At 43.0% G+C, this 20,074-nt stretch overlaps 1 protein-coding gene across 1 annotated transcript in view; it reads right to left on the bottom strand.

Annotated features, from left to right (window-relative positions):
- The window catches only part of MAP3K1 (mitogen-activated protein kinase kinase kinase 1), a 463,606-nt gene extending 448,990 nt beyond the window's left edge, over positions 1–14,616 (bottom strand). The window contains exon 1 of the mRNA XM_085631362.1: positions 14,189–14,616. Within this exon, the coding sequence (XP_085487488.1) occupies positions 14,189–14,538 (350 nt within the window). The 5' untranslated portion in view covers positions 14,539–14,616. The remainder of the gene's footprint in view (positions 1–14,188) is intronic.
- Between the last annotated feature and the right edge of the window lie 5,458 nt (positions 14,617–20,074).

Below are 20,074 nucleotides of genomic sequence, written 5' to 3'. Positions count from 1 at the left end.
GGGGTCCCCCAGGGTCAAGGATGCACTCATTACACCCTCAGCGGCACTAGGGCGGCCGGGTGAAGAGTGCTGAGGCCCAAGGTCATCCAATGGGGGATAAGGGGCCTCCGGTTAGTGGCTGCTGACAAGCAGGCAACTGGGTTGTGGGAGCAAAGCTCCTGGACTTAATTAAGCTCATGGCAAATGGGGGTTTAGGCCAGCACAAAAGATGCACCCTCAGCGGCACTGGGGCGGCCGGGTGCAGAGTGTTGTTTTGGCGTTGGGTGCCCTGTAGCTTCCAATGGGGAGACTCTAGTTTGCAAACACACGGCAGGCTCAGGGACAAAGGTCTTCTGGGTGCGACCACCACTTGGAGAGGTAAGTTGGGATGTTGGGGGTTGGTTAGGCAACGTCGATTGGGCCACCCAAGGCCGTGGGGCATCGGGTGCAGGGGTGCCTTTTCGGGGTCAGATCTTCTTACCAGCTCCTGGTCGCAGGGGGGTGGGGGGGGTTGGGGGGGGGGGGGGGGGGGAGGATGACCTTCCGGTTTGAGGCTGCAGGCGTCGGCTGGAGGCTTGAGGCAGGTCAGGGATCACCGGATCTCGGGTCAGAATCGCCGGGGAGGAGACCTCTTGGTGTTGAGCCACTCGAACTCGGGCCGTGGGCATTGGGTGCAGACCTGCAGATCCTTGCGGAGCTGGAGTCTGTTGTTGAACAAGTCCGGTGTTCACAGGAGACAGAGTCTTTGGGATGGAAGGCAGGCAGGTCCTCCGGGTTTCTCGGGGTTGCTGACTGCACGACACACCAGGATTTCGCTGGAGCAGGTTCGAGGTGGTAGGCTGGGGCCAAATCAGTGGGCGTCCTCCTCTTGTTAGCTTCGGCATAGCTGTTTGGTCATTCTTCTTTTCTTCTTCTGGTTTCTTGTCTGAGGAAGCAAGGTTCAGAGGTGCCCCTAAATACTAGATTTAGGGATGTTACAGGTAGGTAAAAGGTTGGAACCAATGGGTCCATTCCCTGGGGTGGGTACACCCCCTATTATGCCACCCTCCAGTGGGAGGGGGCATATGCCTCACCCTGGTTGGCTGGGTTCCCCCATCTGCAAGATGGTGGGGTCTGAGCGTTGTGCTTCACCTCGCCTCCCACACCTGAGGGGTGGAGTTAGTAGAGGTGGGTACACCCCTCTTCCTCACTTGTTTTTCCTGCCAGTTCTCCCGCCCAAAGTGGGGGTCAGAACCAGTGGTGACCAGTTGCTGAAAGCCGCAAGTGGCATAGGGAAGCTCACAAAGGCGGCAAGCCTTTTAAGCTTCCCCTTCGTGGACCCTGCTCATCCTGGGGGGTGGCGGGGGGGGGGAGGCTTGGCACCTCACCCCAGGTTGTGCATGGTTTCAGGCCCCCCCCCCCTCTCCCCGAGAGCAGCAGGCTCTCGGCCCAGGGGTCCAGAAACATGTCTGTGGTGGCATCTGAAAGCAGCCACTCAGCCTGGAAACTAGTGGTAGGTCGTTTTTCAGGGAGCATCGCTAAGATGCCCTCTGCATGCATTTTTCATTAAATCCCAAACTGGCATCAGTGTGGGTTTAATGTGCTGAGAAGTTTGATATCAAACTTCTCCGTTTTCAGTGTAGCCATTATGGTGCTGTGGAGTTCATAATGACAAACTCTCAGCACCATATACTCTTAATGGCAGTACTGCACTTACAATGTCTAAGAATGAACTTACACAACGTGGGGGTACAGGGCTCATGCACCTGTACCCTCACCAGTGGTATAGTGCACCCAGCTAAAGGGGTGACTGATCTATGCCAGGGCAGTGGGGTGTAGGCTGGGCACACAGGGATGTGTGCCATGTCGACTCTTCACTTTATTCTGCATCAAGACACGCAGCCTGCAAAGAAAGTGTGCGTGTGTATGTGTGTGTATATATAAAGGTACTGAGCCTCTATGGGTTCCACAATAAGTGCTGCAGCTCTTTGAGGTCTTCCCTGGTCACAGTGCCCTGGTACCTGTGGTACCATTTACCAGGGGCTGACCTGTGGCCAGAGATGCCAATTGGATTTGGGTTCGTTTTGGGGAAATAACACAGGCCCTGGGAACCTGATTGGCAGGGACTCAGGGCACATCAAGTCAAAGTGCATCAGTAGTCTAGCAATAAGTGGGGGGTTACTGCAACAGAAACCCAGCTTTTCACAAGGGGTAGTTTCCTTCACAACACTGCAACGATATTATGAATTAGTGGATACAGAGATGTATCAAAAGCTACAAGTCAGGCATTCCCTCCGGTCTGCCATCATCAAGGGAGTGGAACTCCCAGAGTTTTCCCCATTGGAAAAATAGAATCCTGATGTACTATATGGACTGCAAGGCGATTCTTTTGATCTATCAAAAATTGATCAATAATTCTCCCGACCCCCTCCTCAAACTTCGAGAGCAGTGACAAAAGGACATAGGGAAATTAGATGACAAAGACTGGCAAGAAGGGTTGGCCTCTCCGAGGGAGGTGGCCATCTGCACAAGATTTAAGTTTTTAAGCTATTACATAGAGCACAATTTTCAAGCCATGCTCTGGCTAAGATGGGCAAGGGGTCGGACTGTGGTTGTGAAAGACTGTGTGGCCAAGAGGGTACATTTTATCACACACTTTGGTACTGCCCACAAATAAAAAAGGTATTGGGAGACAATTATTCACTGTTTGAGTGAAGTCTTGGGTGTGGAGTTGGAACCTACACTGAAGTGGTGCCTACTAAATGTGTGGAAAGCAACTGACCTCAATAGCAAAGAAAGAACTTGGGTAACACTGGGAACTGTAGTTGCCATGCGCAATATTGCAAAACTTGGGGAGCAATTGACACACCAACAGTACAAGACTGGATGAAAGACCTGGATTGGTGTATGGTAGCGGAGAAGGTGTTATATGAAAGTAGGGATTATCCCAGAAAGTGGGAACAGATCTGGGTAAGCGAACATGTATAGGGGGAGTCCATGCACGAACCCCTTGACAGAACTCGCACGAGTTGGTGATGGATGGATACCCTGCGAGAGTGGCAGGAAGCGAAATAATAAAGGTGAACGATGGAATGTGGTCCTTACTGATTTTACCAAGTCATTCTGAAACTGGACGAAGTTGTTGCATGTAATGTAATATTCCCTGCCATGTCATCAATAAAGAGTTAAAAAAAAAAAGGGGGAAGCTATGCTACAGGAGAGGGACAAATACAAGAAGGAAAGTCACTAACTAAGAAACAAGCACATGAGTGAAAAGGAACCAATGGCATTAGCCCACTAAGCGTTGGTATGGTGCAAAAGAGGTCTTTCACAGAAAGACAGCTAAAAGCAGTGTGCAGATAAGACCTAAATAAAAGAGCATTTGCCGTATAAATTCTACCTATGGTGTAACTCAACCTAAGAGATGAGATATTAGTTTACTTCTCCAAATAACGTTAGTGTGGATGCTGGTAACAGTTCTCTCTCATTTCAGCAACTCAACAACAAATGCTGTCCACTTAAGTGCTCCCCCCCTACTCTTTGAAGTGTGCTACCTATATCAGATCCTTGAACCATTATGCACAAACCATCTCTGAGAAACTTCATGCTAAACGCCCAAAACGAGTAAAATAAAAGACACACCTACGTCAGTAGTCAATATCGCTAGACTGCTTCTCATTCTATATAATGCTCTAATGATATTTTTTTTTCTAAGGTGTTGTATTCCCGGCAACAAAGGGGTGCAAAACGCCAATATGGCATGGATGGAAAATACTGACAGCAAGAAAATATCTACGTGGAGGTAAAGGCTTCTACTGTGTGAAATATTAAGGGGAATAATGGTAATAGGAAGACACACAATGCAGTCAACTAAATAGCTCCGAGGAGTTATAGTAGATTACCATAAGCAAATGGCAGACCTCAATCGCTATGTATCTGCAAACTTAATTTGCGCTCACGACATTTTAATCATTTCTACTTTGGGTATTTACTTGGGGGTTATTTATACAGCAGGGACCCCGTCACCAGGAAGCAGCGGAACGGTATATCGAAACAGAATACTCGCTGGAGATGGAAGGTTACAGAACACGTTGGGACATTTACAAGACGCATTTGAATTACTTTAAAGGAGATGAGGATGGAGGAAAGGAGAGCTTAGGTGAGAGGAAGAATGAAGCGGTAAGTTTTGAGATAGCTTTCAAGCACAGCAGAGAGTGAACCAGGTGACGCATAAAGAATTCTATAACATGGGAGCATATCAAATTGTTCCACATGGGAGTAAGAAGTGCAGTTCTGTGCATCTTGAAACCGCACAAGTTAAGATCTGCAACATAGAAGTGGGTCAATGGAAAAAGGCAGATATGCCCCATTACTGTCCATTTTAATAGTCTACCTTCATATACACATGGAGAAACAATATTGGAGCTGCACTTGCACCAAATTAATAGAAGCTAATCAAAAACAGGTGAGCACAAAAACAGTGCCTACATTTATAGAGGACGTGTATGAAAGATGCTAAAGCACATAACAAATGTAAGTAATGAAGAAAAATCAAATTCATTGGTGATTGTATGGATTATTGTAAACCACTGTAAAATTATAGTTTTTCTTGAAGCGACTGCTAAAATATCCATACTCGCCCTCGAGTGGATTACTTCCATATAATCGAGGCTTCACTTTCCAAGAGCAAATATGTTACTAAGAACATGAAAAGTCACAAGGAAACGGAAGAAGGAACAGGGAAAGTTGTGGCACAGACGCCACAGCATTGACATACTCCAAAAACATCGCAAAAATCATTTGACAGATAGTTACCACAATCACCACTGTAAGATTAGAGAACGTGTCAAATTGCAATGCAAACACAAAGCCCTCTCTCTGTGCAGCTGCAGTAATGTCACTCAATTAGTTACACCGTCAGAGCACATCACGTCAAAGCATATCACACACCAGCCACAGAAACCATTACAAAAAAAGAGGAATACCTCAACGAGTCATAACTTTCCTGTTGGATTCCTGAACTGCCATTAAACTTCATGGAGTATGTCCACTGCACTCTCTCAGGGGGTCCTGTATAGCTCCGGGTAGGGAGGGGGGTTATTTCACACAATCTCTATGTAAATGACTTTCATGTAGATTCATTGTATATGGATCTATTTTATAGATTTTCTCTCAAAATATGGGCCCACGCAGAACACTCATTTAGGCTGTCTGATGCTACATAAATTATGAAGATGGGGGGACAATAAAGAGTCCTATCCTAAAGGCTTTCAAAATAAATGCAAATCATGGAATAGGTCTACAAGAAAAATCATTCATTAACATGATTCAGGAAACCAGAGCTTACCTTTTGTCTGACTGATTCCTATAACTATGTTTTAGTGTCACTGTTTACTTATAGCATGCTATTATCTAATGATATTTGCCTTGGCACTTTTATTTTTCATATCAATTGTTCAATGTCATTGCTACTGTAATAGTTGTAATTAACAGCACAATATTGTGGATGAAATTAAAAAACTGGGGCAATGACAATACTCTTAAAAGCATTGGTTGCTCTATACTCGGAAACTTGGGTTAAGATTAGAGTCACTACATCCTGGTCTACCACCAAAAAAATACATACCAATAAAGGTTTGAAGCAAGGATGCTTATTAGCCCCAATGCTTTTTAATATGTACCTGGCCGATTTACCAGATTGTTTGGCTGATGTTCGAGCTTTCCCTCTCAAACTAGCCGGAACCAAATTCCAATCACTCCAATATGCGGAAGACACAATATTGCTTGATCAAACTACGATCGGATTACAGCGGCTGCTAACTGCATTGTCTCTATAGTGCAGAGAAAACAATCTACAAAATAAACACTGCAAAAACAAAGGCAATGATAATTTCCCAACAAATAAAAAGAAAAGGTGCATGGTACACTGAAGGTAAACCAATCGAGCTAGTCACTGCATACAAGTATTTAGAAGTGTGGATCGATCACAAAGGACGGCTGTCCGCTCACATCTCACCCCTTAATCCGAGTAATAGGGGCAAAATTTCTACAGTCAGTAGCCCACGGTGCAACAGCCTTCAAAGATAAACTGACAACACGGTTGGATAGAGCTCAGTCAGCCTGTTTCTGTAGAGTTCTTTTTACCGTCTTCTATCTCACATGCGATAATACGTAGGCAATTCAACCTTTTATCTCAAAAGTGGATCCTAAAAGCTAGGTTCATAGCCTATTGTCTAAAAGCCAAACAAGCGTGGAATAACACGCTAAAGAAAAATATCTGGACCATGATAAACAGCCGAGGGTCTACATGGTGTGAATTTTTAGCTCACTGTGTTGAAGTATTGGAAGCTCAGGAAATATAGTCCGCCCCTACACCCACATCGGCAGTAGTGATGGAGCAGGTAAAGCAAAATTTTGTATACCTCCTCTATTTTGCATGAAATTGAATTACGTAATCATTCTAAATATTAACTTGTAATAATTAGTGTAAAGTGGCATGACTAATTAACAATTGCACCTTAATAAACACAAGATACACGTGGGACTAAAATGCTAATTGCATGGCAAATAATTACTGTTATGTTTGTTTTTGCTTAAGTTGGCATTCGGGCCTACTAGGTCGCAGTACTTAAAATGGAGTTCGGAAGTGGCCACCGTCATGTGAGAGCATTGTCTAGTGCGCAGACTCGGATGGCTCTGAAGATCTCCAAGCGACCTCCGACGAGAACCGAAATGTTCCTTGTCAAGGATAGGAACATGGAGGACTGCCAACATAAAGACTAGTGTGTATGACCGAGGGGACAATGAAAGACCTGTACAAGAAATCTTACATGTTGTTATTTCGGAACTTTTGCCTGTGAAATTACCAAAAGAATACAATTGAGAAATGTCATGCCCGGTCTGATGGGAAACATGCAAACCTGGGAACATTCAAGAGACTTACAAATTTCAGAGGGTTTAGCCAATCAGAACACTTTCTACCCCTAAATTGTTGCGCATTGTCGTAAAAGTAAAGAGAAAAAGAGTATAAAAGGAAGGGATTTGGAAGAGGGAGTTGATGTTGGTGTGGAGGGTTGATTTTGCTGGGTTGTTGGTTCGATTGCCCGGTCCTTTGGCTGAATCGTGGGGACTGCGTCGAGCTGAAGGAAATTTCCTGAGTTTCTTTGATTATAAAAGGACGATTCCATCTGAAGGGATTTTGATTATTGCTGTGGGCTGACGGGTTCTTCTAGAGGTGGTCACCAATGTTCAAAACTTAGGTAAATATAAATGTTATGTCAATTAATGTTAAAGATCAAAGATTGGAAATCGCTCAATAGAGAAATTATTTGAACTGAAATCCTGAATATGCCAACACGGAGTGACCTAATTAGATAAACTAAAATTTGATTAATAAGAAACGAGTTTGTGATTCTTTAATAAGGTATTGAAAGTTAACCTAAAGGTTCCAAAGCTTTTAATGTGTTTTAGCTGGTTCTAAATCACCATCAACAAGTCCAACTAATTGGTCCATCGACCAAGTGGTGGAGTGCCTTGATGTTAAAGTTAGGATTCTATAGGTACAGATGTATATAATGTAAAGGAATTACTCCTGATAGGTAACAAGGTACCCCACATGTCCAGCGCTTCTTTTCCTCCTGTGTGCAGTCTCGAGTGAGACGTGTTGGTGTTATGGACCCCACCAATGAATGAATGTGTGAATGAGTTAATGTGGTGACGAGTCTGTGACATAGGGAGGATATGTAAATTTGCCCTTTTCCGCTGGAGCAGCAGCAAGACTCTTAACAAAACAAGCGAAGATAATGTTGGCCGATAGCGACGCACAAACTCTGAAAAATTTAAGTCATGGAAGCTGGTCATCAAAACTTTACAACAGTGGGGCCTTGCCACATTACCTGTCCTACACCTTAAAACCAATAATGAAGCGCCAACTGATGAAACTATGGTTTGGCTTGATTTCACTGTTGACATACAAGTATGGACGAGGTATAAAGAGACTGTAGCCACTCCGTGCCGAGCATGTGGGGGAGTAGAGGAATCTCTAATCCACATATTGTGCACCTGCGAAAAAACACGCACTTTGAGAATATACTGGCTTCGCCCCATATGGAGTATTTTAAATACACAGACCTGTCAAGCTGCCCTGGTTGAGTGCTTAAAAGGTGAATCAGTGCAGCTGGCGGCACGCTTCATGAAATATCTGTCTGAATTAAAAGCAGTTCTGGATTCTAATAATCATATAGAACTATAATCCATAATGCTGTGCCAATTGTTTTAAATCCTCATGTTTATAGTTGCCTAAGGTGTCTAAAACACAAGCTGCGTCTTAGCGGAAGTGTATCAGAAGACAAAATGACATGAAATGTACTACAAATAACACTATCAGTTTTCTAGTGCTCACCACTGAAAATATGCATAGTTTATCTGCGAGATGAAAATAGCACTTGTCTTTGCGGGGTTCAGTCACAAGACATGCGATTTTTAAAGCTAATGCACTGCGACATTTCTGTCCCTTTAAATGAGAGCTTTCACGTATTATTTAGGCCATTCGCTGTGCTCTTCAGCCTCACTTCCTCTAACTGAGGGTTTCGAAATGCTGCCCACTACGACTGACGGATGGCCTTTTCATCAGCTGCGTCATAAGGTCAAAAGCCTGCAGCACGCCATCTAAAAACTAAATACACAGAAGCCCTTCATAAATTAATAAGAGCCTAGCTCTGCTCTCATTATATTGTTTCAGCATAATCGTGGCATTTGCAGCCACCCGTAATAAAAAGTGACAAAGCTACTCTACTGTAATAAGATATTACACTTGACTTGTGACATCACAATGTCGCTATACCGGATGATGCAAGAACAGAAAAGGCAGGTCCCCCAGCAGACCACCACCTGCGGAGCAACAATGGAAGAGGTAAAGAGGTTTTCAGCCCTCTTTTTACCTTTGAACTATTTCCCCTAAAGTTTAATTATCATTAACGGACGAGGAAACATACGCGACAGTGCTAGTTTTTGCATTACTTAATTCTCAACTGCATTTAGTTTTGAAAAAAGTGGCTTACATCAAACTTCTTAAAATATTCCTGCAACAAATTTCAAACTGCATTATGAGCTGCCTAATTTCACAGTACATACTGCATATGCACATGTATTCTATAATTCAAGAACACTCTTTCATAAGAAGCAAGACACCAAAAATGTAAGGCTTTGGGGGGGGGGGGGGGGGAAGAGTCTCACTATGTATTATAAGGAATAAAATACACTCTGCTGCACATTAAAAGGAAATTGCAACCACCCCAATTTTTCATTACCTCATAAAGTAACTATATCTTCAGTATCAATACACTCTGAGGTCAAGGGACTCCTCAGTGACTTGCAATAGCCCTAGAATACTGTGTATGGTACGTGATCCCATTTATTACACCAGTGGAGGATGGTAACATGGCAGTTACCAAAAGACAGCTGCAGTAATTTGAAAGAAACAACAATTCTCATGATCTCAGAAGACAAAAAAATGCTTTAACGTTTAAATACAAAACGGATTCGTTTACAAAAGAAAGGGCACCGTTGACTGCTGAGAATCTCGGTTTCAACTTTGTTCAAACATGGCATGACTCAGCTGGTGCATGTAAGGTTTTCATCATAATTCCAAAGCTACTAGTCAGGGAAATCCCTCCTTAAAATTAGGAGAACCACATACCCTTCCAACGTATTCCCGTTCAATACCCTATTCTTTGCTATCCCAAGCCCCGCCACCCCATTTATGTATGGACCCCCGGGAACTTAGCCGTGGTTCGTGTTGAGGGGGTAAATTACAAAAACCTAATAAGAGACTGAACACTGAGAAGTAGGGTCTGGGGCTGAAGTGATTTGAAGCATCCTTGGCGCTCCGACCAGCCGAGCTGCAGTTCACAGGTTCGATATTTCACAAGTATTAGAGAGACTTGTGTTTCTTAAAAAGCAAACACCTGCTTCGTGATCATCGATGGCACGATTAACATCTTTTTGTGTTTTTTTCCTGAACCATGGGCGTTGTCCGAGTAGACGTCAGAGCGCTTAACAAGAAGACACTGTGCAAAGACGTAGTGTACAATACTTTAATTCAAATCAGTTACAACAACAATTAAAATGAACAGATTCGACAGAAGCGTCATGTTATTTAATGTAGAGATCAAGGATGAGAAGCTAGTTTGAGGGAGATGGTACGACTGTTTGAATGCAACAGATGAAAAGAAAAGTAATTAGTGAATAAACTAACATCGCAGGGACTTGTGAATGCTGCATGTTTACAAATGCAGAACGTCGCCATTATGTAGGCAATCATGAGAATTTTGGATCGAATAACTATGCCTAAAAATACGCTATACCTCGCACACGTTGGGTGCCAAAATGACATGGGGAGTAAATCTGCCCAGGTTCGCTTCAAATGTTCTGCCGACCTTGGCCTTTGCTCTCTGAATGGCTAACATCCGGTAAGCGCCCGCCCACGAGCAGCAGGAGAATTTCAAACTTCAAAGAGTGCACTGGGGCATGCAGAAAAACACATCATTTCAAGCAGCCAACATTAACGCTCCGGTACACACTCGATACACAATAATGGCAGGACAAGCCTAACGACCGGTGCCAACACAAGGCTTCCCGCGCTGGTCTCGCGCACTGTGCAGTTCAAGAATCATTTAGCGGCAGCCTGGCAGCTCTGGTTCCGAGCAGTCTCCTGGGGCACCGGGGACAGACTGGCAGGGATTTCCCACAACGGTCAGGTTACAGGTAACGCCTTGTTCCTTAGTCGAAAGCAGACAGATCATGCATTGTTTTCCGAATGTGAAAAATGGAGAAGGCAGGCAGCTGACAGGAAGGGCCGGACAGTGCGTGCCTTTCATGAACACACTTAGTGGGGGAGACTCGGGGCAAGAATACCCCCCGAATTCTGCAGAAATGGCTCCCTTTTAGCAATCCTCTGCTCTATATTGATCACTCGAGGCCTTCCCCAATGCCAGTCAAAACGTGCTGTCTCCAGACAGGTGCAGACAATAGTGTCCCACGTCTTTGAGGGGGATCGGGTTCCCTTGCCCCAGCGGTATGCCTGGCAGCTTCTCCGTTGGGTGTGAAACGTCGACTACAAGGTAAGCGGCCAGGCATATGAAGCAGGTATTAAGTGCCTTTAGCCCCCTCCCCACGAGAGCTTTACCAGCACTGCTAAGAAGTAGCAAGTATACCAATACAGCATGTGGATCCCTTACCCTCCCCCAACGCACTTATAGCCAATTGAAATTAAGATTATAGTGATACACCTCAAACTGTACATTTAAAAACAAAATATTTATAAGAAAAGTAATTATTGCTCAAGTGTCTAGATCGCCATCCATATTCACTTGACCGCTCAAACCTTACCTGCATTAACCATAACACTGATTGCCTACAACGAAAAAAAATATTACTGAGCTCAGGGGCCAATACAGCCGTCAAAAACATCTGCACTGTTGCCATTAGTCCAGAACAACGTGCCTAAAAGCTCCGGCCCCGACCTAACGTACACACACCCTATATTAACGCAAGACTTCCATGCGAGTGGACGTAAAGGACATAAGAATGGTCTATCACGAGGCTGTAAACTACCAACCCCTTGATGGCCAACGCTGAATGCAAAAACATATTTCATGTAACGCCTTATTGTGATAAACTCTGAGATGTAAAGTCCCCGAAGAGCATTAATAAACGACCAGAACAGTAGTAACCCAGCCAGGCTACTATGGCCGAAGAATAAAATGAACAAAGCAGCATCCACTGGTCAGATATTTGCTTCAATAAATTGCACACGACTATTTCCAAAACACGATACCAAGCAATATAAAATTAGTGGGATTGGGTGGTGGCTTCTGTCCTGGTGGTAATAGAAGGTTTAGAAGGAGTGCAAGGGGCAAAGAGGTAGAAACGTCATGTCTGCAAGGCCTTGTATCCCCAAAGCCTCACTCCACTGATACACCTGGCCCAACACCAGCAACATGCTTCTTTCTGGCTCCTAGCTCCAACAGGAAGCGCCAAAGAGAATCGCTTAACTGCATAAATAAGACAGAAGTGCAACCAAGGATGCCAGCCACCACTTCACTTACAGCTCCATGGTACATATAGGCTATGGGTGACAAGGGTCCCCTCTTCCAGCCCAGAATAAGGCCTCCACCCTCGACTTAATTCTGGGGATGGATGACTGCTGCCGCCATTAACTCCCAAGAGTAAAATGAAAAAATACACAGACAAGAAGCACATAAATGGGCCTGTATGCAGAGACTTTACAGAAGAAAAACAGCACACTACCAAATACCAGTAAAAAAAAAAAAAAAAAAAAAAGGAAAGAAAGAAAGACGTCAATAGCAAGAACAAAACAAATTATGTGCACTTTATTGGACACCTCTACAAGCAAGACAAGATGCTGCAAAAAAAAAATGGACAGAGCATTAAGCAGGCTAGTGTGTAAAGCACCCAACCAATGTGCAAATAAACAGGGATGCACACAACCCGAGTTTTTACAACTGAAAGAGTAAGCGCACAATGCAGGCAATACAGTGCTGAAACAAAATTCAATTAAAAGAAATATGCTTCTACATAACTGGTCTGTATGATACCCCCAGCCAATAGGGAGAGCTGTGACGGTGGCTATAGATAGGCAATCAGAGGGAGGCAAGCAGACTGCACATTAAGTAGAAAAGGCACATGATCACCAAATCACCACACACACGCAGCAACACGTCTCTACATGATCCGCGAGAAAACTAACGTAACCAGTTAACAGGAATTCTCGCCATGTACAATATCACCGAACCAAGAAATGGCAAGACCAGTGCGTCCAGCTTCAGCCAGGGCAAACTGTAAAGCATGGGATGACAGTCCCAATGTAGTACATGTACAGTTTTGCTGACAATAATAGCCCAACAACAAACTATTTTAAATAGAATCATACTCGATTGGGGGTTTATGAAAAAGCTCACCCTCATTTGTAAATGTGTCTCGAAACAAAGAACAACGCTGTCGAGCACAATATCATGGTACTATTAACTCGAACTGCCTACTAGAGAAGAGGGTGTTGTAAATTCTACACCCAACACAGAAAATCTCAACAAATCTAGTGGAAATGTCGTGGTTACACGAGGCAGCGCTTTAAGACCTAGACAATAAAAAGCATTATCGTAGACTACAATGAAAGAAAAGCACATTCAAATCAGACTGTTTACACATAGAATATGTCCCAACCCGCAAAATATGCAAAGCCACTACCAATCAAATCACGAAAAAGAACATGAATACAAGAGGCAACAGGAGCTACTCGTGTGGAACAGAGAGCTAAGACAAAAAAACGCCACAAGGCTTTAACAGCACAAAAAAACAATACCAACCCACAAACGTCAGACAATCAAGGAGACACTACTCCTAACATTATCAACTGCAACTATTCGCTGGGCACACAATAACACTTAATTATGAACATGGTGGAGCTCAGAAACAAAGGGCAGCAAAACACAGGAACAAGAAAAAGTTCACTGTGGCAAACACCAAAACGGAAGCGCAGCGCTGAAATCCGTACAAAAGTTACTCATCGGCCGCAGCAAGAAAACAGACAGACACCGAAACTGCATTAAATATTTACAAAAAGCATCAGCGAAAGAGCCCCCAAATAAACGAGATTAGAATACCAAAATAAACCAGTACACAGAGCGTGGCAGACTCAAGACTGGGACCTCTAGCAAGTGGGACTCAGTAGCCCATTCTGTCAGACAGCCTTCAACTCCAGGCTGACAACATCTCCTGATCTCTATCTATAGAGCCCACTAGAATTGCAACACAAACTGCTGTACAGACAGACATCCTGCGGCTCCACTCAAAGTAACATCCGACAGCTGATCCGCGGTACCTTCCCTCACGCTCATCCCTTTCCCTATATCGTCCTGTCCGTACATACTTCAGCACCCCTCACTGTTCGACCCTTCTTCCATATTCCTGTCCGGTACCCCGAAATAGTCTCCACTGTCTGCTCTCCCCTCCAGCACCCATCACTCTCCAACTACGACCCAGTGTGTGACCCCAATCGCAATCTATGCGAGCCTCCATGAGTCCCTCACACTGTCCGATGCCACACCAGGATCCCTCACAGAGATTTCTTTAGTACTTTACACTGTCCGCTCCCCGTAGCCACACAGTCCCCCTGTCCAATGCAGACACGTTTGCGCCGCTAGTTTCTTACCTTCCCGCGAGAGTAGTACCCCCGGCGCAGTCCTCAGTGTCGGGTTCCTGAGCTCCACGTCCGACTTGCGGGAGCACAGCCTGGAATCCGCCTCCACCGGACAGGAAGAACAGAGGGGCATCTGTAGGGTCCAGCCCCGGGGTGCCCTCGGGCTTATCCAAATCCACGCTCCGCACTTTACGCAGCTGCTTGCCCCTCCAGTCAGCTCTGGGCGGCTCCCTGCCACCACCGCCAGGATCCCGGAGGCCAGCATGACCTCCAGGCTCGGCACCACTAGCATTCCCGGAGCCTGAACCGCCGGACGCTTGCAACCCAGAGGACGCACTCCTGTTCCCGGCCGCGGCCGCCATTTTTTTCGGCCAAGGTTTACATTCGCTCTACTGGACCCCGGCACGGAGCCGCAGGAGGGGGCGTGGTCAAGGGAGGCGGGTCTGCCGTGACGTCACCACACGAGCTGTGGAACCACGCCGAAGGAGGATGGTACAACTTGGAAGGCGATAGACATAAAAGATATACTACGACTTGCACGTTGTTTGCCGAATTCATAGACCAATCAGAATGCCGCGTGAGTGTGGCCGCAGTACTTACTTAAGGTAGTTAAGACTACTGGTCCGTTTACCGTAGATATAGAAGAGGAGTGTTTTTTTAACTTGTCTAACCATGTAACGGTCGTTACTCAATAAGACCCCACCATTTGCACAGTTACATGATTAAAACATATATAGAAAATATGTTAGCATAACTGCCAAGGCTTCAATTTACTTATGTGTGACATTTTCATGATTTGAGTGTGTTTATGACATTTCAGAGCCTTATGTGTGACACTTTGTGTGACTCCCGCAAGCTAGACAAAGCAGTCTCATCCATTAAAAAGGTAGATTTCAGTTATTACCACCATATGTGTAATATTATCTTGTTGAAATTAAAAACAGCACTCCTGACGTGCATATACATCGCTAATCTTATAATAAGAAATTTGAGGAGTGCATAGGGAGAGTAGAAGAAAGTTCGGCAGTGCTTGTTAGTGTACATGATTACTTGCAAGGAGGACCAGTAAAAAGAGCTGCTGTGGAGAAGCTGTAAAGCACAATACATCTTTAAAAACGTTCATTTTTAGTGAAGCTAATAAGGAGAAAGTTGAATGAGCATATGCAGTGAGGCAGCCCTATAGCAGCACATGACACGCTCTAAGCCTTTCACACAGTCAGCTGAAGGCTAATGGCATTTAAATCTCTGGAGAATAGGTCATGAACTCTAAAATGTTAATTCATCTGCAGTTGGCTAAAACTTTAGGACTGAACAAAGGTGTCAATTACATAAAACACAACCATTGGACAGCCATTTCATGGGCTTACCACCCCACTCCTCATGCACATTGCATTATGAAGAAAGGTTCAGAGTAAATGATGTTCCCAATTCTCAGACAAAAAAAATGAATCTGCAAACACAAATTACCATAAAGCTTCTTTCAAATTAGGTTTTCATTCTAAACAAGATTGTTATGTCAGGAAGAAACAGGGGCAAGAGTTGACTTAGAGATGTTTATTTAAGTATAATTAACAAGGGCCCGCGAGAGGCAGTAATAAGGAGACACCATCAACAGCATGGAAGACGGCAACTGGTCATCGTACAGGGTGTGACGTCACATAAGTAGTCTCCGAACATTCGGAGACGACATCAACGTACTGCGCAATCATAAACATAAACAAAGTACTACTGATGCTTACATGTGCATATACAGTAAATGACATTCATGTACAACATCTCCTTTCCTTCGGTAAAAACAACAAATCTTTCAATTAAAGATGTAATCATCATAACGGTTTGGACATTTGACCTCCCTTCCAGACCTTGTGGTATGATTTTTTTCTTTGCATCTTGTATTCTCCAGTGGCATAGTCTTTACATTCCTATTTTGATTGGGCACACCATTTCCATCTATGTGGTGACTTACGTTTCCACCTGCATTGAATGTCTCTTCATCCACACAGTTCTCACTTGTGCCACATGCCAGTTCCTCTCCCTCATACCTAGACTGACTCGATATTCTCTCACTGTTACAAGGATTTTGACTGTCAAACACATCTTCCTCCCATTCCAAAATGCTATCGTCTAGACCTTCCTCCAGTTCCTGTTTATTTCTCATTATTATTTTTTCCTGCCCCTTCTTTAGTTTAACAATATCATCCTTGCTCCGCCATCCCTTTCCTTGTATACACACTGACCCTTTTGTTGCCTGTTGTACTTGGACTGAATTACTGAATTTCGACTCTCCCTTTGTTACCTTGTGAGGTTTTTTGACAATCACCCAATCTCCTTTCTCAACCATTTTATCCTTAGCCTTATTGGCTTTATCAGCATATTTCTTCGTTCTCTCTTGTTTTGAAACAATGTTTTCACGTACTTTCACCGCATCCTCTTTTATTTCTTCCGACATTTCACCATCTTTGTACCACTGATTACATTTTGGCATGAGTATAGAAAGGAGTGTACATGGTAGTTTCATTTGGAGTATTGTTATACATACTTACTTTTTCACGTATATGTTTTTTGACATTCAATTTTGAGGCAACTGCAAGTTGGACACCTTCTTTAATAAACTTATTCATTCTTTCAACCTGTCCATTGCTTTTAGGACTATACAACGGTGTTTTTTCCTGTTTTATTCTTAAATAATCAAACAACTCTGTCATTTCTTTTGATACCAGCTGTGTACCATTGTCCGAAACTATTACCTTGGGTTGTCCTTCTATAGCAACATTTTTCCTTAGGAATATTATCACTACGTCAGTAGTTACAGAATTCACAAATTTGTAATGTACCCATTTTGAATAGTAATCAGACAGTACTATTATGTATCTGCAATTCTCTTGCAGTATGTGAAATGGTCCTGCGAAATCAATTGCAATTTTCGTCCAGGGTCCATTTGGTATTTCAACCATCTGGAGCTTGCCTTTGCTTACCTTCCAGTGTTTGTCAGCCTTTAAACATTGTTCACACTTGGCAATATGGTTATTCACATCACAGCTCATTCCTGGCCACCAGTAATACTTTTTTAGAATGTTTTTCGTTGCAGAACTTCCTGGATGGCCTTTGTGGGCCAATTTTATTAATTTAGGCCTTAGTTTGGTTGGCGGCACAAATAAATCACACCGTTTCAAAAAACCATTCTTCAGAGTTAGTTCCTCACTTATCTGTTGGAAACTCTTCAATTAATTTTGGAGGTTTTTTATGGGGGGCCATTTTGAAGTGATATGCTTTATAACTCTCTCTAATGTTGTGTCTTCTTTCTGACACTCCAACCATTCCTCCTCTGATATTGAACCCTCGCACATTACAGTGGCATCAAGCAAGGCTACTACACACTCAATATCGTCAAGAGAAACTTCTCCTTGTGTTGTTATAGGCAATCGTGATAAGCAGTCCGCCCTGCTGTTTTGCCCACCTTTGATGTGCCTTATTGTAAAATTGTACTCTTGTAGCTTGGACAGCAATCTTATCAGTCTGGAACTTGCCTTACCGTTTCCACGTCCACTGCCATCCATCCTATATACTAATGGCTTCTGGTCTGTGACAATTTCAAATTCCTTACCCCACAAATAGTTTTTCAACTTCTGTACAGCCCAAACACATGCAAGTGTTTCGCGTTCTATGGTGCTATAGTTTGATTCTGCATCACTCAATCTTCTTGATATGAACGCAATTGTTTTCTCATCCCTTCCTTGATTTTGACAAAAAATTGCACCTATGCCTTTTGCACTGGCGTCAACAGTAATGGTATTCTTCAACTCTGGATCATATGCTTTCAAAGTAGGAGCTGCGATAATACCCATTTTAATGTTATTAAAAGCACAGTTTTGATCATCAGTCCATTCATATTTTGCATTTTTCCGCAACAGTTTCCTCAAAGGTTCCACCTTGTTTGCATAACTTTGTACAAACTTTGAGTAGTACTCACTGAGTCCCAAGAATGACTTTAATGCCTCCTTATCCTCCGGTTTCGGAGCATCTCTGATAGCCTGCACTAAGTCATCCTTCGGTGTTATTCCATTAGATGTCAAAACATGCCCCAGGTACTCAATTTTGTTTTCCATTTCCATAAATTAGCATTTTTCTTTTGAAACTGCCATGCCTTTGTTTTTTAATATTTCTAAAACCTTACTCAGTAATTTCAGATGGTCATCCTTTCCTTTTGAATGAATTAAAATGTCATCTTGGAATGCCTCAACACCATTCAAATCACCAAATAGTAAATCCATCAATTTCTGGAATACTCCTGATGATGAGGCAAGTCCAAATGGTAATCTGATATACCTGTATGACCCAAAAGGTGTTATGAAAGTTGTCAACTTTTTTGAGTGCTCTGTTAAACATACCTGGTGGTACGCTGATTTCAAGTCTATTAGTGTGAAATACTTGGAACCAGCTGTGGACGTCAAAATTTCCTGAATTTTAGGAAGTGGATGACAGTTCACTAAAATGTTTTTATTCAGTGACCTCAGGTCCACACATAACCTTATGTCACCTGTTTTCTTCTTTTTGGAAACAACAATAGCTGATACCCACTCTGAAGCATCAGCTTCCTCAATCACACCTTCTTTTCTTAATTTGTCAATCACATTTTTCAGCTCTTTTTTTACAGATAATGGTACAGTTCTTACTTTGTGCTTTACTGGTATCGCCCCTACTTTCAGTTTAATTTCATGTACAAATCCTTTTACACATCCTATTTCATTCTTAAAAACATTACTATAATGTTCTAAAACTTCCTTTAAACCTTCTTTTTTTTCCACCAACTGTATTGAATTTATATATTCATCTTTAAGTATTATTGGGTCCCTTGCTCCTGGGACTAAAATCACTCCTAGCTTGGCTAAATCCTTCCAGCCTACTAAATTCCTGCCTTTCACTGCTACATATATTTTTGTCTCAATCACTCTTCCTTTAAATGTAAGGCTGTCAGTAAAATAACCTACCATGTCAATCTCTTTTTCCCCAAACGCTTTTGGATTTACATCTGATTCACATAACTTCATACCATGCCATTTTTCCTCAAACATTTTATCAGAAATCAAAGTTATTGGGGATCCTGAGTCTGCAGTAAATTGTAATTCTATATTTCCTATCAACACTGTTCCTATGGGTCCTTTCAATGTGCCATCTACCATGTCTACTGATAAAACAATGTTTGCGCACATTTCTTGTTCATATTCGCTTAATGCATTTACTTTCATACCTCTCATTGTTTTTTTGGTTTTACAAAGTACAGAATAATGACCATATTTTTTACATTTCATACATTTCTTACCAATAGCTGGGCATGTTCTACAATCAGCTGGATGTTCTTGTGAACTACACCTGAAACAACTTAAAGTCTTATTTCCTACCTTTTTCTCACTTCCCAACTTTTCGTTACTTCTATTTTCATGCTTCCTTTTATCCTGTAAATAAAACACGTTTGAATTATTTCCATTACCAGACAATTCTTTTGTCGACACAAGAGATCTTTCTATTCCCTTTGCAATATCCACTACTTCCTGTAGCGTAGGGTTCCTACACGCTAACAGTCTCTCCTGAACCTTTTTTGAATGACAGTAAAACACAACTTGGTCTCATATGTAGATGTCAGTCATATCTTCGAACTCACAATCCTTTGCCAATACACGCAAGCAAGCTATAAACTCTTCAACTGTTTCGCCTTCTTCCTGCTTCCTCAGTGCAAACTTATGCCCTCCTACCATAATATTACTTTCCTACGAGAACTGTTTTTTAAGTCTTTTAATGGCTTCCTGTTACTCATTTATCGGTATAAATACCCCTGGCGGGTTCTCATACTCTGGTAGGCTGTCAAATATCTCTTGTCCTGCTTTTCCTAGCAGACCAAAT

Source organism: Triturus cristatus, chromosome 2_1, assembly GCF_964204655.1.
Source record: "Triturus cristatus chromosome 2_1, aTriCri1.1, whole genome shotgun sequence".
In the NCBI taxonomy this organism is placed as follows: Eukaryota; Metazoa; Chordata; class Amphibia; order Caudata; family Salamandridae; genus Triturus; species Triturus cristatus.
The sequence above is the reverse complement of the archived record's forward strand: the minus strand, read 5'-3'. Positions and strand labels throughout refer to the sequence as shown.